Source organism: Hyla sarda, chromosome 1 (genome assembly GCF_029499605.1).
Source record: "Hyla sarda isolate aHylSar1 chromosome 1, aHylSar1.hap1, whole genome shotgun sequence".
Taxonomy (NCBI): Eukaryota; Metazoa; Chordata; class Amphibia; order Anura; family Hylidae; genus Hyla; species Hyla sarda.
Genome location: NC_079189.1, coordinates 512,406,814 through 512,429,815, shown reverse-complemented (window position 1 = coordinate 512,429,815; position 23,002 = coordinate 512,406,814). Strand labels below are relative to the sequence as shown.

The 23,002-nt window shown below is 42.5% G+C and overlaps 1 protein-coding gene across 2 annotated transcripts in view; it reads left to right on the top strand.

Moving 5' to 3' along the window:
* Positions 1-23,002, top strand: part of FAM81B (family with sequence similarity 81 member B) — a 236,705-nt gene that overhangs the window by 183,080 nt on the left and 30,623 nt on the right. For both annotated transcript variants that reach the window (XM_056537959.1, XM_056537953.1), the window contains exons 5-6: positions 1,300-1,429; positions 13,435-13,541. In XM_056537959.1, coding sequence (XP_056393934.1) covers positions 1,300-1,429; positions 13,435-13,541 — 237 coding nt within the window. The remainder of the gene's footprint in view (positions 1-1,299; positions 1,430-13,434; positions 13,542-23,002) is intronic.

Sequence of the window (23,002 nt, the reverse complement as noted above, 5' to 3'; positions counted from 1 at the left end):
AATACCGGCTCTTAATTCACCAAGGCCAGGAGCCTTGGTGACACATATTGCCCATCAACCACCATGCCCTTTACCTTCTCACATATGATACTGATGATCCATTCTAAGTTAGACGTGGGTATTACCAACAGACATAAATACCATTGGCAGGTGGGGAGGCAATGTGGAGGTGTAATGCCTAACCCCTGAAAGGTGTCGTAGAAGGAGGTGACACAGCAACAACTTAACACAGTCCTTGCAAATAACTCAGGCAACCGTTACGCAGTAGAGACACTTGAAGCTTAGAGGTTGCATTAACATATGTATAGGTGCAATTCTTGACAGTTCTTCTTGGGGGCACTTTAGGCTTGGCAGTTACATAAACATATACACAGTTCTAATAAAACAGTTGCAGGCTGGTGGTAATTTTATGGAAGTAAATCACTAACCCAGTCTACAGAGTCTGCTTCAAAACTAAACCCTGTAGTTCAGTGCTGCCCCAGCATTACTCCCATGGATGTCATTGACACCTCCTATGGCCCCTCCTGAGATCTTATGGCCTAGCTGTCACTCCAGTTATAGTTGATGGGAATCATGTGGTCCAATGTAGTCCAGGAAATTCTTGTAGTCTCACACAGCACACTTCACTGTACACTTCTAACTGCACTACACAACCACAGGCTTGCAGTAAAACCCACTAATTTTATGCCAGCATAAGAACCTACCCACAGTACAGTCACCTGTCATCACACACAACGATCACAGTCTAGCTTAGGTCTTCACATGGTAAGCCTAGGTCACGGGGTGGGCTGTCCATATTGCTGAACTGCACAGTTGCCACTGCAAATCTAATAATGTTAGCACAAGAAATAAAGGCACAGAAAAATAGTTTACAATGTCCCCTGCAAACAAAGGCAACAGTAACACAACATTTAAACACAATACAATACAACTCTTATTCCGAAGATTTTTTTTTTTAAATTAACTTGTGACAGAAAGTTATACAGATTTGCAAATTACTTATATTCAAAAATATCAAGTCTTCCAGTACTTATCAGCTGCTGTATGTCCTGTATGTCCATGTAGTCTTTCCAATCAGACATGGTGCTCCCTACTGCCACCTCTCTCCACGTTAGGTACTTGCCAGAGCAGAAGCAAACTTCTCCTGCTCTGGACAGTTCCTGACATGGGCAGAATTTGCAGCAGAGTGTTTTTTTGTGTGTTTTTTCTTGGTTGTTTTTTACATTTAGAGTGTTTTCTGTGTCAAGAACCATTGGGACTATCTATAAACATGAGTGTTACCTTTTTCTTTCTTTTCAGATGCGATTCCAGTATAACAAAATTATCAGGAGATCTAATGACAACTAAACAGGAGGTGCGTGCTCACGAGAAGGAGCTTCACAATCTCAGTGCCGCTCTGGAAGCACGTATGAAGGAGCTTGACCTTAAGGTTAGAATACCGACTACTGTCTGCACTGTGTGCTGTGTCTTCCATCAGGTCATTGAAGTTGTTATATTTTTGGTTGGTTATATTCATTTTACTTTTATTGGAAGCCCATCAGTATGTTTATTACAATTGGGAGGAAACTGGAGTATCTGGAGAAAAACCCACCAAAACACATAAAGAACATGCAGACTTGTCAACAATCCTGAATTTGGTGGGCCAGTTCCAAACTAAAGGTGTCCATTTTGGGGTGTTCCTGAACAGGGCAAGTCCTGATTTTAGCTTTGGTGCTGTTGTCAATTATGTGAAGTCTATGCAGTTATTGCCACTATTTCTGTTTAGATTTAGGCCTAGGCCTCAGGGCTTCAAAGCAACAGTGCCAAACCACAGATTCTTGCTTATTTTCTTCCACATTCCCCACAATAAACGGATGAAATATCAATTTCTCTTCTACCTCCTCACCTGTAGTTGCCTTTACGGTTGGTCATTCATTTTTAGTTGACCCTTACAGTAGGAAACTAGTCCTGACAAGAACTGGAATTTCCTATAGCAACAATGCTAAACATAAATACAATGCTATGGGTCATATAGGGTAATTGTTATGTATGAGGACCCATATAATTATTATATAACATACAATAAATCATGTGTCAGGTGTAGAAGTATGGGTACCCACTTCCTACACAGAAAGTACTGGCTGCTATATACGATTAAAGTCTTTTAACTCCTGAGATGCTGTAGTCAATAGGGTTTGAACAACATGTTTCGAAAGGCAAGGTCCTTTCTTCTTTAGGTCCATGTTTCTGAAAGGACTTTGCCTTTTAAAATGCATTGTCCAAACTTATAAACAAATAAATATTTTGCTTACTGCACCCAATGCACTGTCCTAGACTTATTGGCCAAGTGCTACTAGCCCTGGTCGGATTTTAGGGGCATACCCTGCCAGGAACACCCCACACTCTTTCTACAACTCTACATGTTCTACTGCTCCAGTATGGATCCGGTACCAGCAGTGCAGCCGCTCCCACACTATGATGCTATGGCGTTGAATGCCTTTAAGAGTGTTGTGCCTGCCAGCACAACATACAAAGGTGAGCATACCTTTCGCTCCACATTCTACTATACACCCACCAAGGGTAACGACACTATAGAGCGCCATCTCTGTGTTTTCTTTTTTAATGTTAGAACTTCTGTTACAACCTTTTATAAGTAGGCTGTAGTAGGTGGGTGCGGAAATGAGAGAGAATTTGTTATATTTTAACCCTACATATAAATGTCTTTTGTATTGCACTGCATTATATGGTAAAATGAAGGATGCTATCAATAAGTATAACTTTTCCGACAAAGAATAATACCTCATATGGTTGTGTTGATGGAAAAATAAAAATGGATCTTAAAAGGTGAGAAGTAATAAAATGTAATAGAAAAAATGAAAATGACTTCGGCAGGGTTAAAGAGCGCTACACATTTATATCCTACTCCAGCATACCAGTGAGACAAAGCTATGCGGAATAATACTAAGGGAGTCAGAGAATATAGCTTTTGGCTAAACCATTCGTTTAACAGCTGCAGCATGTTATATCTCCAGTCAGCCTTAGTGTTACTATGCTCTTTACAAAGTTTTTCTACACTGTGCATTGGAGTGATCAGTAAACAGAAGGAGTTGGCATCAATGTTATCTCTGTAAATAAAGGACTTACTGATCACATGTGAGCGGACTACATCTAATTTTATATTCAGTCAACGGAAGAAGAGAGAATATGGAAAATTGCACATAGGTTACATAATTACGTATGTACACCGATCATTTAAAGGAAAACTGTCAGCTTGCTCCCCCTGCACTAACCAGCGGTACTGGCTGGTAGTGCAGGGGACGCTGATCAGTTTGATGCTTACCGTGCTCGTAATGTTCGATATATATGCTAATGAGGTGCTAACTGGCCCCGGCCAGGCTAACTGGCACGCTGACATCAGCGCCGCTGGCCACAGCGTCGCCCAGCTCATCAATATTCTTCCCCTCCGCCTCTCCCTATTCTCTCCGCTCTGTAGTGAAGAGAGAGGTGAGGAATATTTATGAGCTGGGTGGCGCTGCGGCCGGCGGGCGGTGATGTCAGAGTGCCAGTTAGCCTGGCCAGTGCCAGTTAGCACCTCATTGGCATATGCTGAAAATTGAAGATTACGGCCGAACGGCGCGGCGGATCCTGGCCCAGTAAGCATCAAACTCATCAGGGGGAGCAAGCTGACAGTTTTCCTTTAAACCACTGAAGGTGAACTAAATAACATTATCTCATTGAACTGGCACTTGTTTTGGGGGTGTATATACATTGGATATAAAAAGTCTACACGCCCTTTTGGAATGCCAGGTTCTTGTGATGTTAAAGCATGAGGCAAAGATGAATCATATTAGAACTTTTTCACCTTTAAGGAAGTCTATGTCAGTTTTACCAGCACTAACCTGTTGTACAGGCTTTTTGTGTGGTGACACTGATGACAATGACAGGTATATATATACAAATAATTTATTTTGTAGTCCACCTGATATTTAAATGTATTGACAATAAAGCTGGAAGATTTTAATCCATCCCTGAGTGCTGGATCCCCTCCTGTATAGGAGATTGTTCCTTGTGTCTACTGATGACAATGATACTTAATGATCTTCACTCCGCGTTTCCAATCCGCCACAATCCCAGTTGTTCGGTACATGCAAATGACCTGCTTGGTGATTGGTGATGTCTGGCAGGCATCTTACTATTAGTACCACCTCCCCTGGGCTGAGTCTCCTCTGCTGCAGAATGGAGCTCCACTCTGAAGAGGCTCAGTACAGGGAGTACTGTCTGTGTGCTACATGTGACAACGATGGCAAGATAGAAGCCTTTTCTTACATAAAAACCCATCCATTTGAAAAAAAATACATCAAGTTGACCAAAAGCAGGTGGGAAAAGGTGTTATAGTCTAATGAAACCAAGGTTGGACTTTTTTGCTATAATTCCAAAGATATGTTTGGCTCAAAAACAATGCTGCACATAACCATACACACAGTAACAATGCTGCAAAAAACACCATACCCACAGTAAAGGGTGGTGGTGGCAGCATCATGCTTTTGGGACTGTTTGCCTTCAGCTAGAACTAAGGCCTTAGTCAGGGTGGAGGAAATTATGAACAGTTCGATTAGAAAGCTAAAGATGAAGAGAAAGTTCATCATTCAGCACGGCAACGACCTAAAGCACACATCCAAATCCATAAAAGCATGGCTTCACAGAACAAGATTAACCCCAGACCTTAAACCAATTGAACATCTGTGGGGTGATCTGAAGAGGAGATGTCCTCACAATCTAACAGATTTGGAGCACTTTTGCAAGGAAGAGAGGGCAAATATTACCACCTCAAAATGTGCCATGCTAACAGACTCCTAACTAAAAAGACTCATTGCTGTATTAAAATTAAGAGGTACTACAACAAAATATTAGTTAAAGGGTATGCACACGTATGGAACCAGATGAAAGTGTTTTTTTTTCTATCCTCCTCAAATATTTTTGCAATTGAATTGTTCATGTTATAGGCCACATTTATGGGGGGAAAAGTTCTAACATGATTTATCTTTGTTTCATTCTTTAAAATCATAAGAACTTGGCATTTTACAAAGGTGTGTAGACTTTTTTATCCACTGTATTACACAACAATTGAACAGTCAGTTCTTGCAAATGATGTGTTGAAAGCAGAAAAAGTTGTAAGGATGTAAGTGACATAGGACACACTGTGATGACTAAACAACAAGATCTCCAAAGTGGTTTAATACCCTTTCATATCATATGGACGGATTCACCTGTGATACTAATTTGAGGAACAGATGGCACCAGATTTAAAAAAAAAAACTTGTCACCCCAAGATAAACATACTAATATAGTGTTTTCATACATTGTACTGGCTGTAGCATGCTTTTGCCTTTTTCTCAGAGGAAGTTGTATAGTCCTTTTATTTTGAGTGTGATGTTGTCTCAACAGCATCATGGCTCCTTCTTCACTCTTGAGACAATGCACTGTCTACTGTCTCGGGAGGCTTGACTGGGTCTTGTCTCTGAGCTCTAGCCCTGCCTCCTAAATTATGTCATCACCTCTGACCCCTACAGCCTACATCACAATCCCCCAGTTATATACATAAATATATTTATTAGAATACTTAGTGAAGTTTACAGCATTCTGCCTAGTGCTGAAAAATGCCACAGGTAGAGGAGCAGACAGGGGATGAATATAGCAGATGCTGCAAATTTCTGGCTATGTGAGAGACTGTCTACTGCATTATGGAATGTTCTTCAGGAGCTCTAGGTGGGGAACCAGCAGGAGTATTATGGGAGGGGAGTAAGCAGGATGGGGGGCTGTAATAAAAAACTGAGAGAAATGGAAAATGTAGTACTGAGCATCTGCTCAACTAAAATGTACAGTGATTATCTAAAATGGGAAGGAAGGATACACCTCCACAAAATAAATGGATTCTTGGTGGTTACAGAACTAGGACAGTCAGGTAACCAATGCTATATACTTATATGCTAGTCCTAAAGACATGTCAAAAGTTCTTATTGGTTGGGGTCTTAAAGCACTGGCCCCCACCAATCATTACAATGAGCCGGAAGATATACAGAGTTATGTACTTTACTTCTTGGCTCACTGAAATTTAGTCTTAGATGCAGTGCAAAGAGAATATTGGTTCTCACTGAACAGATCCAACAGTATACAGAAACAATAGTAAGCAATCCAGGAGGAATGGCCCTAAAAAGGGAAGCAAACATCACACCTCTGTGCCCTTTAGGGCTAAACCCTGCAGCATAGTGGTGCCTATTTTGTTCTTTTCATTGGACCCACTCAACAAGCCTTTTAGCTAAGGTCCCTGTGTCAAAGCTCCCTAAAGTGCTGTAACACAGAGAAGCCTGAATACATTACTTTTATAACATTTATTGGTAAATTAATCTTCATTTTAGCAATCCTGCTCAAGGAATTCAATGATTTCAGATCATTAATTGCAAGTGTGTACATAGACTCTGCATTCCCAGACATTGAAGGCATATGCTGCATGGTGTGACACTTCCCACAGATAGTGAGGGGGCTGAACTTGGCATCATTTTTCTGAACCAGGAACATCTTAGAGCTCCTATTTTTATTTTACTATTACCAGTTCATGTGCATTACCTTGTATTACATAGTAGATGGATGTGACTCATTCTGAGGGTAATCTGCTCTTGTCTGTATCTCACATCTAACTCTGTGCTGGATACATTATAATACCTGAAATTAATATTACATTTAATATAGGGCAGTATGGTTAAGGAGAATGACACCTAATTAAATATAAAGGATAATATATTGTTTTGGGCTATCCCTAGGTGTGGACTGACCATTTATACATTGGGGCAGTGCCCAAGGGTCAAGGCCAGAAGGACCCAAAACCATAAGTTATTGAGATGTAAGTGCATGAGAATTACTGTACACTAATTAACTACTGCTCTAATACATGTTAACCCATGATAAGTGTATCATTCCTACAGTTGATGGCAAGGGGCTATTAAGTACTATGGGTGTGGGAAATCCAGACCATTATCAGTCCACCACCTAATAGTGGGAGCCATGATTTAGTACATGTATTATTTATCTGGTGTGGAGAACAATGGCTAAGAGTCCCTTCCACCCTGGAGGAGCCAACACGTTTGTACATTAAAGGGAACCTGTCAGCTGATTTTACCATCAATAACTTGTAGAAATGCGTTATATATGGTAAAACCTTCTTCCTCAGTGTCCCCAGGGCACGTTCTTGCCCACAGAGATGACGGGGATATTAAGTTAGAAAGTGTCCCCATTGGCCTGTAAGTCGTCCTCAAGGCGGGGAGCTATACTCACCTAGTCCAGTCTTTTTTGGCTGTAATCACGCCCCCTCAGCGTGATTGACAGACTGGGCAAGGCTTGTGCCATCGCTCTGATCAGTCTACTTAGGGTGACGCTGGCTTTCAATCAGGCTGAGGGGGCGTACTTACAGCCAAAGCAGTGAGACTAGGTTAGTATAGCTCCCCGCCCAGGGGACTACTTATGGGACCAGCAGGGAAGACTTTCTAACTTCATATCCTCACAATCATGCGGGCGGAAACATCTCCCCGGGATGGTGAGGAAGAAGATTTTACAATATATAAAGTGTTGCATTCCTAACAGCGCAATGCTTTCAATAGGCACATTATTGTGTAGTAGAACTGCAGGAAGTGAACAGTTGTTGCCGAGATCTCCTATACATACAGTTGATGACTAGAAGTATAAGCAGCAGGTACCATGTAGAAGCTCATTTTGGGTGAACTTTCTAAAAAAAGAGATTATCTAAAGCTAACAAGCCCTTTAATATATACTGCATATGTTCTTCCCCATCTTATTTTGCAATCAAGACTACAATGTATCACAAAAAGCATTCTTACAAATTACACAATTAAAAATAATTAAATTAACAGCCATAAAACAAGATAAGTGAAAGTAGTACTAATAATAATAATAATAATGCAACGTTAACAAATGGGAAATATACTGCAGATGCAGCAGCATCTTATGCATTGGATTTACCATAAATATGTCCTATCAATAAAGTTTATCTGGCTATTACATAAAATGATGAGAAGTAGTTCTATTAAGATGTACATAGCACAGAGCCAGGCGGAGAGTTAAATGAAGATGTTCTTGGGGATGGACATCTGCCCATTTTCAGGCACCAAAAAATGCATAATTGCTGCCAAGGCTAAATAGCTAACAGAAGGGAAATATGTCATAATCCCATCAAGCTGTCAGCCAGGGTATGTTAAACAAATAGATGAAGACTTTTACTAGACAGGATGGCAACTTATGAGAATCAGGAAAGGAAATATCAACCCTAAAATTCATCAAAATGTTAAATGTGTCCACTAAGTAAGCAATCTATGAGTACTTGGCAGTAGTGCATTGTAAAGGAGTTAACTGGGGCAACCAAGAGTTTATGGGATATAATGGTTCCGCAGTGGGCAAAATCAATAAAGTGAATCTCAACTGAGACAAAATGATATATACACTGGCTCTGTTACGTATAAAGGCAATTTAATGGTAATGGAAATACTAGAACACATGACTTATGAATGTTAAAGGCTGGGGTCAATGCCCTAAACAATTCACTGCAATCATGGATATAGCCAGTCTACCATCAAACACTAGTTGTCATTAAAAATGATGTGTCAACCTCCAACAATATACAAAAAAAAAACGCAAAATAAAAAAGCCGAACTATAGAATGGTAATTACAGGTAATATATTGCCAATCACAGACTTGTTAAAAGTACACCAAAGTATGAGACCTCATAGGTCAGCCCTATACCTGTGATTTAGGAAGTGGCAAAGGGAGGGACAACTGAGGAGCTGGGAGTGGGAATATAGTATACCTTCTAGTAAACCCAGGTCAAATTGTCATCCTAAAAAAGATGGTTCCAATCTGGGACCTGCCCTACACTAACTACAAGTCCCTATACTATGCTACTTCACTTGCTAGAAAAATATACTAACAATCCGGCCCTAGGGAAAAATCCTCTAGACCTACAGAGTATGGAGAGAAACCCTCTACATTAATAGCCAGACATCCCCTTGTGATTTATTAATAATCTAAGCTTAATGGATAGAGTATAGTCCAGTACACGAATGCAGCCAAACCCCATCAATATACAATAAATTCCTAGGAGAAATCATAATTCGGGCATGCTGAGTACTGAAACCTGTGAATCCAACACTGGAGGAAATATAACACTTACCACAGGCTCCAGCAGCATCCCTGTGTCTGTCTCACATTGAAGCTTACAGTTTGGGAAGCACTGCCTTGAATGTACAGAGTTTTTTGGCCTTAGGGCCCTCCCATGTAATTTTTACCTAAAGAAGAAGCAAACCCTCCAAAAGTTGCCAAATGGCATTTTCGTGTGTTTTATTTTTTTGCCCAATAAATATACCATAATTTGTAGTATAATGAGTGGTGAATTTGCAAACTACAACAGGTGGTGCAAAAAACAAACCTTCATATTGGTCTGTAGGTAGAAAATTAAAAAAATGTCATGGCTTTTAGAAGGGGAGGAAAAAACAAAAAAGTTAAAATGAAAAATCGATTTGTTAAATTAAGTTACTGTACATCTCGACTCTGTAGGGTTTGCTGCCCAGACATTTTTGAAAATCTTTATCCTCTATACTTAGATAAGCTTCTCATAGTGCCACAGACTGTAACCCCTGAATTTTGTATTAACACACACTGTACACTGTGAGTATCATACTGCCATATGCCGTACACTGAATATAATATTGCAACACTCTGTGCCCTCTGAATATAATACTGCCACACACTGTGCCCTCTGAATATAACATTGTCACATACTATGTCCTCTGAATATAATACTGCCACACACTGTGCCCTCTGAATATAACATTGTCACATACTATGTCCTCTGAATATAATACTGCCACACTGTGCCCTCTGAATATAACATTCTCACATACTATGTCCTCTGAATATAATACTGCCACACACTGTGCCCTCTGAATATAACATTGTCACATACTGTGTCCTCTGAATATAATACTGCCACACACTGTGCCCTCTGAATATAACATTGTCACATACTGTGTCCTCTGAATATAATACTGCCACACACTGTGCCCTCTGAATATAACATTGTCACATACTATGTCATCTGAATATAATATTGCCACACACTGTACCCCTGCACTCCCTCGCCGGATCTTGTTGCCCTTGTGCCTAGTGAAAGCGTTCCCTTGTGTGTTCCTAGCCTGTGTTCCAGACCTCCTGCCGTTGCCCCTGACTACGATCCTTGCTGCCTGCCCCGACCTTCTGCTACGTCCGACCTTGCTTCTGTCTTCTCCCTTGTACCGCGCCTATCTTCAGCAGTCAGAGAGGTTGAGCCGTTGCTAGTGGATACGACCTGGTCACTACCGCCGCAGCAAGACCATCCCGCTTTGCGGCGGGCTCTGGTGAACACCAGTAGTGACTTAGAACCGGTCCACTAGCACGGTCCACGCCAATCCCTCTCTGGCACAGAGGATCCACCTCCTGCCAGCCGGCATCGTGACAATAACATTGTCACATACTATGTCCTCTGAATATAATACTGCCACACTGTGCCCTCTGAATATAACATTGTCACATACTGTGTCCTCTGAATATAATACTGCCACACTGTGCCCTCTGAATATAACATTGTCACATACTATGTCCTCTGAATATAATACTGCCACACACTGTGCCCTCTGAATATAACATTGTCACATACTGTGTCCTCTGAATATAATACTGCCACACACTGTGCCCTCTGAATATAACATTGTCACATACTATGTCCTCTGAATATAATACTGCCACACACTGTGCCCTCTGAATATAACATTGTCACATACTATGTCCTCTGAATATAATACTGCCACACACTGTGCCCTCTGAATATAACATTGTCACATACTATGTCCTCTGAATATAATACTGCCACACACTGTGCCCTCTGAATATAACATTGTCACATACTATGTCCTCTGAATATAATACTGCCACACACTGTGCCCTCTGAATATAGCATTGTCACATACTATGTCCTCTGAATATAATACTGCTACACACTGTACCCTCTGAATATAACATTGTCACATACTATGTCCTCTGAATATAATACTGCCACACACTGTTCCCTCTGAATATAACATTGTCACATACTATGTCCTCTGAATATAATACTGCCACACTGTGCCCTCTGAATATAACATTGTCACATACTGTGTCCTCTGAATATAATACTGCCACACTGTGCCCTCTGAATATAACATTGTCACATACTATGTCCTCTGAATATAATACTGCCACACACTGTGCCCTCTGAATATAACATTGTCACATACTGTGTCCTCTGAATATAATACTGCCACACACTGTGCCCTCTGAATATAACATTGTCACATACTATGTCCTCTGAATATAATACTGCCACACACTGTGCCCTCTGAATATAACATTGTCACATACTATGTCCTCTGAATATAATACTGCCACACACTGTGCCCTCTGAATATTACATTGTCACATACTATGTCCTCTGAATATAATACTGCCACACTGTGCCCTCTGAATATAACAGACAATTATGTTACAGACAATTAGGCAACAATCCTTAAACTGACATTCAGCACATTACATGCTATTGAAAATGTTATGTTGAAATGTTTTGCATCATGGCATGTAACATATTAAATGTCAAGATGAATTTTTACATCTTTAAATGTATGCAGAGTGTTCAGCCCTGAAATATATATAGCATGCAGTCATTATCGATCCTTCACTATTTGTGTGCGTGTATTAACCATCCGTGTCTCTAGACTGCACATAATGAACCAACCAGATCCCCTGCCCTATATCTCCTACACAGTGTGTAGATGTCAGCTGGCAGTGGAACAGCAATGTGTCATTCCTGAGAGGCCATTAAAGGTATAATTACATTTGCCAAAATACTGTAACAATCAAACATTTGGGAGATGAGGAGAGATAAAAATAAATCTTTACCAATCTAGATGAATATGCTTCACACTGGAGCCGTGATTCACAACATGAGTCAAGCAAAGCTAATTAGGGAATTACCTGAGACTAGGGAAAAAGTTACCGATATTGGTACAGCAAAACTGGATGCCTAAGTTCAGAAAGAAAACAACTATATACATACACAGGACTATGGGAGAGATTTATCAAAACCTGTACAGAGGAAAGGCTTCTGAATGAATCAATCTAATTGGTTGCTATGGGCAATTGGTCAACTTTTCCATTGCACAAGTTTTGATAAATCTTCCCTATATGTATACATGTAAAGCATTTGTTAAACATATACATATTGGTAAATACAGTTATTTTACTATGTTTCTGTGATCTTTCATGCTTTCCATCTGCTCCTGATGCAAACCGTTTTATTGTCTCCATTTCCCCATTTGCTGTCTAGTTTACATCCTGTAATGGACTTCCTGTTCCTGCTGTACACTCTAGCTGAGAATTCAGCCAGCTCCCTACACATTCTTGTCTAAACTTTGCCTGCTACACCCACAGAAACTTCCCACATAGTGGGGATGTAGAGTTGGCTGGTGGCATACTCCACACATAAACACATTGCTGTCTCTGAGCGGTCCTAGCATTGCTGACAGGGGATGTCCGCATGGAGGTTTTTCTGTATGGACATTCTCCCATGTGAACATAGCCTTATAGCTAAATGAGTACTTCGGCAAAAACTAACTTATAAGTAGCTGATCGCAGGGGGTCTGACTGCTGCCCCCCCCCCCTCCACAATGACTGGGATTGAATCTCGGCGCTCTCAGAGAGCAGCGCGTCTACCAGTAGACAGCAAGTGCTCCATTCATTCCTATGGGAGCTCCAATGCTGCCCAAGAGCTGTACTCGGGTCTCTTCTCTGCTCCCATAGGAATGAGTAGAGCATGTGCCGGCTACAGCACATGCCCCTCACTGAGAGCCAGGGACCTGTGTCGGTGATCGCGGGGGGCCCCTGTGGCTGGACCCCTCGCGATCAGTTTCTTATCCCCTATCCTGCGGATAGGTAATACGTTTATTTTCAACGCAGATCTCCTTTAACAGAATCAATTTTTAGATATGAAAATGTAGTGTTTAATTGTTTTTATTACTATATTTACTGAAACACAATATTGAGTCATTTGTATTGGACAATATGTTCACATTTACCAAAACTGGAGGCAGAAAAAAAATTGTGTTTAAGCAAATACTCAGTTTTATTACTATTTCAATGATAGTGAGATTGAGGGTAAAGGCTTTCATTATGTTTGAAATAGAAACCAATTTATAAGTGGAAAGCCAAAATGTGGATGCAAATGCTGGCTGGGGCTGTGGGAAGTTTTCTTCTTGAATGCTTTAAATAAACTGGGCATATTTAAAGCAAGAAGTGATGGGTTGTTGTCTGTTGATTGTTATTAGGTGTTGCAGCTAATAGGAAAAATGGAAGCATCCATTTTTGAACAGAACAACAAAGTGAAGAACACCCAAGGGGAACAACACCATGAAATCCAGCTTCTAGATTTCAAGTATGTATTTGAATTACATTAATGCAGCCAAGTGCAGAAGTAAATGCTTCAATGTAATGACAAGCCTGGCACAACACTAGACACCCAATCAATACAGAATTCAAAAATTGGTGTAAACTTACTCAACTTAAAGGGGATGTATAATTTGGGCAATCTGTAGTCATAAGCAAGGTCCAGTGAAAATAAATAGAACAATACTATTGATTGCCTGCTGGTTGTGGCAAGCCTGGCAGTAAGTGTTTGATTTCCCTGTAGGACCACCACAGGAATCAGGCATTACATGTTTCCTATTCACAATCGATGGGTTGTTGGTAAAAGGCAGGACAGGACAGGTCCTGCAAAGTGAGAGTTGACGTATGTTACTGATATTTACTAGAGCCAAGATATGAAGATCAGAAACAGGATACTTTACCCCCAACTACACCAAGCAGCGCCCTGTCTATACAGATCACTAGCATCAGTAATATAATTGGCTGTTACCATTAGATCGCTATTACCAGTGATATGTATATAAGGATAGCAAGAATCACATAGAAAATGTGTTCTCTACTAACCTGTGTCCCCATAATAATGAAAAAAATAGTAAAATGTTCAACTAAATAAATAAAATGATAAAAAATGTAACTGGTATGAAAAAAAAAATCAAAGAAAGTTGACACCTCCTCAATTGTGCATGTATGAATTTCAGACATCCCGCATGACACAAACATGTTTCGCATGGACATAAAGTGCTCAAGCATTAACTGGTTCCTGTCAGGTCAGGGATAAAAGCAATCACTTCTGACCGCCAATTTTAGTTATTTCTTCCCCTGCCCTATCTGCTCTTGTGCTTTTACTAAAACTGTTCTGTACAGGAATGATTATTTCCCATGGACAGTGGCTAAAGCTAAAGGAGTGAGAAACAATATCTCACATAAGTGAGTCCACTCCTCACATTTTTGTAAATATTTTATTATATCTTTTCATGTAACAACACTGAAGAAATGACCCTCTGCTACAATGTAAAGTAGTGACAGCACAGTCTGTATAACAGTGTTCAATGTTGTTTCCCCTCCAAATAACTCAACACACAACCATTAATTTATAAACCTTGGCAACAAAAGTAAGTACACCCCACTAAGTGGAAATGTCCAAATTGGGCCCAAAGTGTCAATATTTTGTGTGGCCACCATTATTTTTAAGCACTGCCTTAAGCCTGTTGGGCATGGAGTTTACCAGATCATCACAGGTTGCCACTGGAGTTCTCATTTTCTCCTCCATGACATCATCAGAGCTGGTGGATGTCAGAGACCTTGCACTCCCCCACCTTCCATGTGAGGATATCCCACAGATGCTCAATAGGGTTTTGTTTTGGAGACATTCTTGGTCAGTCCATCACCTTCACCCTCAGCTTCTTTAGCAAGGCAGGGGTCATCTTGGAGGTGTGTTGGGGGTTATTATCATGTTGGAATACTGCCCTGCGGCCCAGTCTCCGGGAGGTGATCATGCTCTGCTTCAATATGTCACAGTACATGTTGGCATTCATAGTTTTCTCAATGAACTGTAGCTTTACAGTGCCAGAAGCATTAATGCAGCCACAGACCATGACATTCCCTCCACCATGCTCCACTGTAAGCAAGACACACTTGTCTTTGTATTCCTCACCTGGATGCTGCTACATGCGCTTGACACCATCTGAACCAAATAAGTTCATCTTGGTATCATCTGACCACCGGACATGGTTCCAGTAATCCCTGTTCTTAGTCTGCTTGTCTTCAGCAAGCTGTTACTGGGCTTTTTTTGTGCTTCATCTATAGAAGAGGCTTCCTTCTGGGACACAAACCATGGAGACCAATTTGACGCAGTGCACAGTTTATGGTCTGAGCACTGACAGGCTGATCCCCCACCCCTTCAGCCTCTGCAGCAATGATAGCAGTACTCATAATCTATTTCCCAAAGACAGACAGGATATGATGCTGTATACGTGCTCTCAACTTCTTTGGTTTACCAATGGCGAGGCCTGTTCTAAGCTGAACCCGTCCTGTGAAACTGCTCTATGGTCTTACACACAGTGCTGTCGCTCAGTTTTAGGGTCTTGGCAATGTTTTTATAGCCAAGGCTATCTTTATGTAGAGCAACAATTCTTTTTGTAAATCCACAGAAAGTTCTTTGCCATGAGGTGCCATGTTGAACTTCCAGTGACCAGTATTAGAGAGTGTGAGAGAGAGAACACCATTTAAGAGACCTGCTCTCCATTCACACCTGAGACCTTGTAACACTAACAAGTCACCAGGAGGGAAAATAGCTAACTGGGCCCAATTTGGACATTTCCACTTAGGGGTGTAATCACTTTTGTTACCAAGTTTTAGACATTGAGTTATTTTAAGGGGTGTTAAGTTATTTTATGGAAACCGCAACATAAACCCCTTAAGGATGCAGGGCATACCGTATGCCCCCGTTCCTGAGTCCTTAAGGACTTAGGACATATAGATACGCCCTGCCTTTCTCCGGTCAGCAGGCATCCTGGCATATCGCCTAGGTGGATCCTGAGACCCCCCCCCCCCCCCATATCAGCGATTGTTGGTCTATTCAGACCGGTGATCCGCAGCGATTCCAGGTCATACGGGTCTGTGGTGACCTGGAAAATAAGCATGGTCGGGGCTGTCCAAGATAGTCTCGATCCCCCTGAAGGGATAGGAGTGAGGTGGCAGGGGTGCTACCCCTCCTATCCCTGCCCTGCCCCTGACCAATATCAGATGGGGGGTGTTAAAGTTCGGTTCCCCCTGCTCTGCCCACCCACGGTAGTCCGGGCAGAGCGGGGAACTGTGATGTGAGTGGCAGCAGTGGTGGAGGTCCCTTACCAGGTGGCAATCGGCGGCGGGCCCTCCTGCTGGTGCGGCGGTCTCTAAACTGTAGCCCTCCAGATGTTTCAAAACTACAACAGACAGCTGTTTGGGCATGCTGAGATTTGTAGTTTTGCAACAACTGGAGGGCTACAGTTTGGAGATCACTGTGCGGGGGTCTCTAAACCGTGGCCCTCTAAATCTTGCAAAACTACAACTCCCAGCATGCACGAACAGCAAACACCTGTCTGGGCATGCTGGGAGTTGTAGTTGCGTGCCTCAAGCTTTTGCATAACTACAACTCTTATCATGACCTCCAGCAATCAGTGCATGCTGGAAGTTGTAGTTTTGCAACAGCTTGAGGTTCCCCCCCCCCCCCATGTGAATGTACAGGGTACATTCACACGGGCGGGGGTTTACAGCGAGTCCCATGCTTCAAGTTTGAGCTGTGGAAAATTTTCTGCCGCAGCTCATACTCCCAGCGGGAAACTCGCTGTAAACCCCTGCCAGTGCGAATATACCCTAAAAACACTACACTAACACAAAATAAAGGGTAAAACACTACATATACACCCTTACACTGTCCCCCCTTCCCCCCCAATAAAAAGGAAAAACGTCTCGTACGGCAGTGTTTCCAAAACGGAGCCTCCAGTTGTTGCAAAACAGCAACTCCCAGCATTGCCGGACAGCCACTGACTGTCCAGGCATGCTGGGAGTTTAGCAACAGCTGGAGGCACCCTGTTTGGGAATCATTCACATGGCAGAATTTCCGTTCATGTGCCCCAATTCCGCTACAGCTTTTTTAGGATTTTGTGCTGATTTGGTGCGGAATCCAAGAGAAAATTCTTCAGAAGTGTGAATGGGAGTGTGGACTCCCATAGAAGTGTATTAAGCTTTCATTTGAGGAGGAATTCCTCAAGCGGAATTGCGCTTGATGAAATTCTGCCGTGTGAATAGGGCCTAATGCTTGCATCCGGATCTGCCCCTATGCAAATCCCTAACTTAGGCCTCAAATGCGCATGGCGCTCTGTCACTTCGGAGCCCTGTCGTATCAAGGAAACAGTTTAGGGCCACATATGGGGTATTTCAATACTCTGGAGCAATTGCGTTACAAATTTTGGGGGCTTTTTCTCCTTTTACCCCATATGAAAAGTAATAGTTGGGGTCTACACCAGCCTGTTAGTGTAAAAAAAATTACACTAACATGGTGGTGTTGCCCCATACAAATTTATTTATTTTTTGTAAAAATGAAAAGTAACACAATTTCTCCTGAGTATGGAAGTACCCCAAATGTGGGGTGTAAAATGCTCTGCGGGCGCACAACATGGCTCAGCAGTGAGAGCGCACTATGTACATTTGAGGCCTAAATTTGTGATTTGCACAGGGGTGGCTGATTTTTCAGCGGTTCTGACATAAACGCAAAAAATTAAATACCTACATTTTACCCCATTATGGAAACAACATCCCTTACGGAATGTAACAAGGGGTATAGTGAGCCTTAACACCCCACAGGTGTTTGACGAATTTTCATTAAAGTTGGATGGGAAAATGAAAAAAAAAAAAATTCACTAAAATTTTCACAAGAGAAAATAGGCCCCCCAAATTTGTAACCCTATTTCTTCTGAGTAAGAACATACCCCATATGAGGATGTAAAGTGCTTTGCGGGTGCACTTCATTGCACCTTAGAGCACCATTGGGCTTTTGGAGAGAATTTTAATTGAAGGCCATGTGTGTTTGCAAAGCCCCCATGGTGCCAGGACAATGGACCCCCCCCCCCATATGTGACCCCATTTTGGAAGCTAAACCCCTCATGGAATGTAATAATGGGTGCAGTGAGCATTTACGCCCCACAGGTGTCTGACAGATTTTTGGAACAGTGGTCCATGAAAATGAAAAATGTTATTTTTCATTTGCACAGCCTACTGTTCGAAAGAACAGTGCTCACTGCACCTCTTATTAAATTCCGTGTGGGGTCAATTTTCAAAAATTGGGTCACATGTTCGGCACCATGGGGGCTTTGTAAACGCACATGGCCCCTGACTTCCATTCCAAACAAATGCTCTCTACAAAAGCTTAATGGTGCTCCTTCTCTTCTAAGCATTGTAGTTCGCCGGCAGAGCACTTTACATCCACATATGGAGTATTTCCATACTCCATACATTTTCTCCTATTACCCCTTGTAAACATGTAAAATTTGGGGGAAAAAAGAGCATTTTAGACATCCGACTTTAACGAAAAGTCGTCAAACACAGGGGTGTTTTTATTTATTTTATATAATTTTTTTTTTGCTGTTCTGGCACCATAGGGGCTTCCTAAATGGGACATGCCCCCCAAAAACCATTTCAGCAAAATTCACTATCCAAAATCATTGTCGCTCCTTCCCTTCTGAGCCCTCTACTGTGACCGCAGAAGACTTTACATCCACATATGAGGTATTTCCTTACTCGAGAGAAATTGGGTTACAAATTTTGGGGGGGATTTCTCTTCTTTTACCCCTTGTAAAAATTCAAAAAATGGCTCTACAAGAACATGCGAGTGTAAAAAATGAAGATTTTGAATTTTCTCCTTCACTTTGCTGCTATTTCTGTGAAACACCTACCGTATTTTTCGCCGTATAAGACGCACTTTTTCTTCCCCAAAACGTGGGGGGAAAAGTTGGTGCATCTTATACGGCGAATATACGCCCGAGGCTGCTGCGGGCGAGAGCGGGAAGTCAGCGGTAAGTACAGAGGCTGCGGCGGTGCGGTACAGCGCTGACTACCCGCTCCCCACCCGCAGCAGCCTCATGACCGCCGGTGAATTTTTCCCCTCACACCGGCTATGTTTATTGCCCTACGCCTGGAACATACAGTTCCGGGCGCCGGGCAAGTGAATTACTAATAACTGTATACTAAAAACCAGGGTGCCTCCAGCTGTTCTGAAACTACAACTCCCAGCATGCCCGGACCGGCAAAGGCTGTCTGGGCATGCTGGTAGTTGTAGTTTCACAACAGCTGGAGGCCCACTGGTTTTTAATATACAGTATTAGTTTTTACCTGCTCTGGCCTGCCCCCGCCTGCAGCCGCAGACAGGAGCCGGCCCGGGCAGATAAAATCATAGGTTTTCCTATGCCGGACATCGCTATGTCCCGAAAAATCTTTTCGGGACATAAGGATGTCCGCGGGTCACTCACCATTCCCTGGCCGATGCGCGTCCTCCTCCGGTCCTCCTGCAATCCTCCGCCTCTCTATGGTTGTACGCACGGGACCTCAGTGACGTCCCGTGCGTATAACCATAGAGGCGCAGGAGGACCGGAGGAAGACGCGCGCCGACCGGGGCCTGGTAAGTGACCGGCGGTGTGTAATCTTCAGCGTTCTGGTCACCGCTCCTCCGGTCCCGGCACCTATTGCTATGGTCCATAGGCCATAGCAGTAGATTGTGACACCGGGCCAGAGGAGCGGTGACCGGATCACTGTGGGGGCAGCAGTACAGACATACAGCCTCCAGCCGTACACTGTATATGGCTGGAAGCTGTATGTCTGTGGGGTGGGGGGAAGCTGCCTACCATTGTGGGGGAACTATACTGCCAACTATTGTGGGGGGACTATACTGCCAACCATTGTGGGGGAACTATACTGACAACCATTGTGGAGGGGGGGAGGGGAGCTGCCTACCATTGTGGGGGAACTATACGGCCAACTATTGTGGGGGGAGGGGGGAGCTGCCAGTGCCTAACATTGTGGGGGAACTATACTGCCAACTATTGTGGGGGGACTATACTGCCAACCATTGTGGGGGAACTATACTGACAACCAGTGGCGTTGCTAGGGTTGGTGTCACCCGGTGCGGTAGAAAATGGTGTCACCCCCATACCTCCCCCCTCCCCCTGTAAGTTTTTAGCCTGTTGTGACAGACACCACTGGTGTAGCGCATTGTGAGAAATTCCAGTATAATAATCAGATATACCAGTTGCCACAGAATGGGAAAGTGTTAAAGAAGTTTTCACCATTTAAATATACAGCTCCCAGAATTACTTAAAGGGGTACTCCACTGGAAAACATTTACTTTATATCAACTGGTGCCAGAAAGTTAAACAGATTTTTAAATTACTTCTATTTAAAATCTTAATACTCACAGTACTTATAAGCTGGTGTATGCTCCACAGGAAGTTGTGTAGTTCTTTCCAATCTGACCACAGTGCTATTTGCTGACACCTCTGTCCATGTCAAGAACTGTCCAGAGCAGGATAGGTTTGCTATGGGGATTTGCTCCTACTATGGACAGTTCTTGACATGGACAGAGGTGTCAGCACAGAGCACTGTGGTCAGACAGAAAAGAAATTAAAAAAGAAAATAACTTCCTGTGAATCGCTTATACAGCATACAGCTAATAAGTACTGGAAGGATTAAGATTTTTAAATAGAAGTTATTTACAAATCTGTTTAACTTTGTAGCACCAGTTGATTAAAAAAAATGTTTTCCAGTAGAGTACCCCTTTGAGCAGTGGTGAGGTTATGCTGGGAGTTGTAGTTTCACTGACCATAACTGTAGAACTGACAAGCGACTACAGCTCTGATAGGACATAGTGAGGAGAATGTACAATGATATCAGTGACTACAGGTGACGTCTTCTCTATAGTGAGGAGAATGTACAATGGTATCAGTGACTACAGGTGACATCTTCTCTATAGTGAGGAGAATACACAATGATATCAGTGACTACAGGTGACGTCTTCTCTATAGTGAGGAGAATACACAATGATATCAGTGACTACAGGTGACGTCTTCTCTATAGTGAGGAGAATACACAATGATATCAGTGACTACAGGTGACGTCTTCTCTATAGTGAGGAGAATACACAATGATATCAGTGACTACAGGTGACGTCTTCTCTATAGTGAGGAGAATACACAATAATATCAGTGACTACAGGTGACGTCTTCTCTATAGTCTTCACTTATCTAATTCAGATGCTACATACCGCCTGGTCCAGCTAAATCTTCTGTCTGTAGAATGTGACGCCCAGACGTCTCCTCACTATTAGTGTTGCTCGCGAATATTCGCAATTCGAATATTATTCGCGAATATCGCATATTCGCGAATTCGCGAATTTCGCGAATATAGCGCTATATATTCGTAATTACGAATATTCGTTTTTTTCTTCACAATACACATCACAGTGATCATCCCTCTCTGCTTCCAGCTTGTGTGGTGTAAAGAAGGTTCTAATACTACTGTGTGAGACTGGCGCGCGAAAATTCGCATATGCTAATTTTCGCATATGCGAATGTTCGCGTATGCTAATTTCGCATACGCTAATTTTCACATATGTTAATTTTCGCATACGCGAATTTTCGCGTATGCGAAAATAAAACGAGAATATAACGAATATGCGAATATTCGCGAATATATGACGAATATTCGTCCATATATTCGCGAATATTCGCGAATTCGAATATGGCCTATGCCGCTCAACACTACTCACTATGTCAGTGCATTCTCATCCTCTATATGAAAACAATTATTATTATAAACCTGCCAGACACTGTATCCTCTAAATATAATACTACTATACACTATACTCTTTGATTATAAATCTTCCATACACCATACCCACTGAATATAATAATACCACACACTGTACATTCTGAATATAATACCAACACATACTGCACACTCTGAATATAATACTATCACATACTGTACCCTCTGAATATAATACCAACACATACTGTACACTCTGAATATATTACTACCACCCACTGCGCCCTCTGAATATAATACTTAGAGATGAGCAAACTACAGTAACTCGTCACAAACTTCTCGGCTCGGCAGTTGATGACTTTTCCTGCATAAATTAGTTCAGCTTTCAGGTGCTCCCGTGGGCTGGAAAAGGTGGATATTGTCCTAGGAGAATCTTTCCTATGAATGTATCCACCTTTTCCAGCCCACCGGAGCACCTGAAGGCTGAACTAATTTACGCAGGATAAGTAATCAACTGCTGAGCCGAGAAGTTCGTGACGAATCGAATTTACTGTAAGTTCGCTCATCTCTAATAATACTACCACAAACTGCGCCCTCTGAATATAATACTACCACCCACTGTGCCCTCTGAATACAATACTACCACCCACTGTGCCCTCTGAATATAATACTACCACAAACTGCGCCCTCTGAATATAACGTTGCCACACAGTGCACCCTCTGAATATAATACCACAACCGCAGTAACACCCCTCAACATCCATTAGCTGATGCTATTACCACGGGAGGGGGGTATTGGTGGTGTTGCTAGTGGATGATCGGGGTGCTACTACTGGGGGGGGGTGTTGCTGAAGGATGATGAGGGTGCTACTGGCCATCCCCCCTGGCAGTATCACCCCCATCATCCATCGGCAGGATCATCCTCCTGGCAGGAGCACCGCCATCATCCACCATCAGGATCTGCTGATGGAGGTGCTGCTGCTGGGGGGGGGGGGGGGTTGGTAGTTGCTGGCGGATGATGAGGGTGCTACTGCCAGGGGGGGAGCATTAGGTAGGCAGCAGTTCCCCCACATTAGGTAGGTAGCAGTTTCCCCACATTAGGTAGCATCTTTTCCCCACATTAGGCAGCATAGATTCCCCACATTTGGTACCAGTTTCCCCACATTAAGTAGGTAC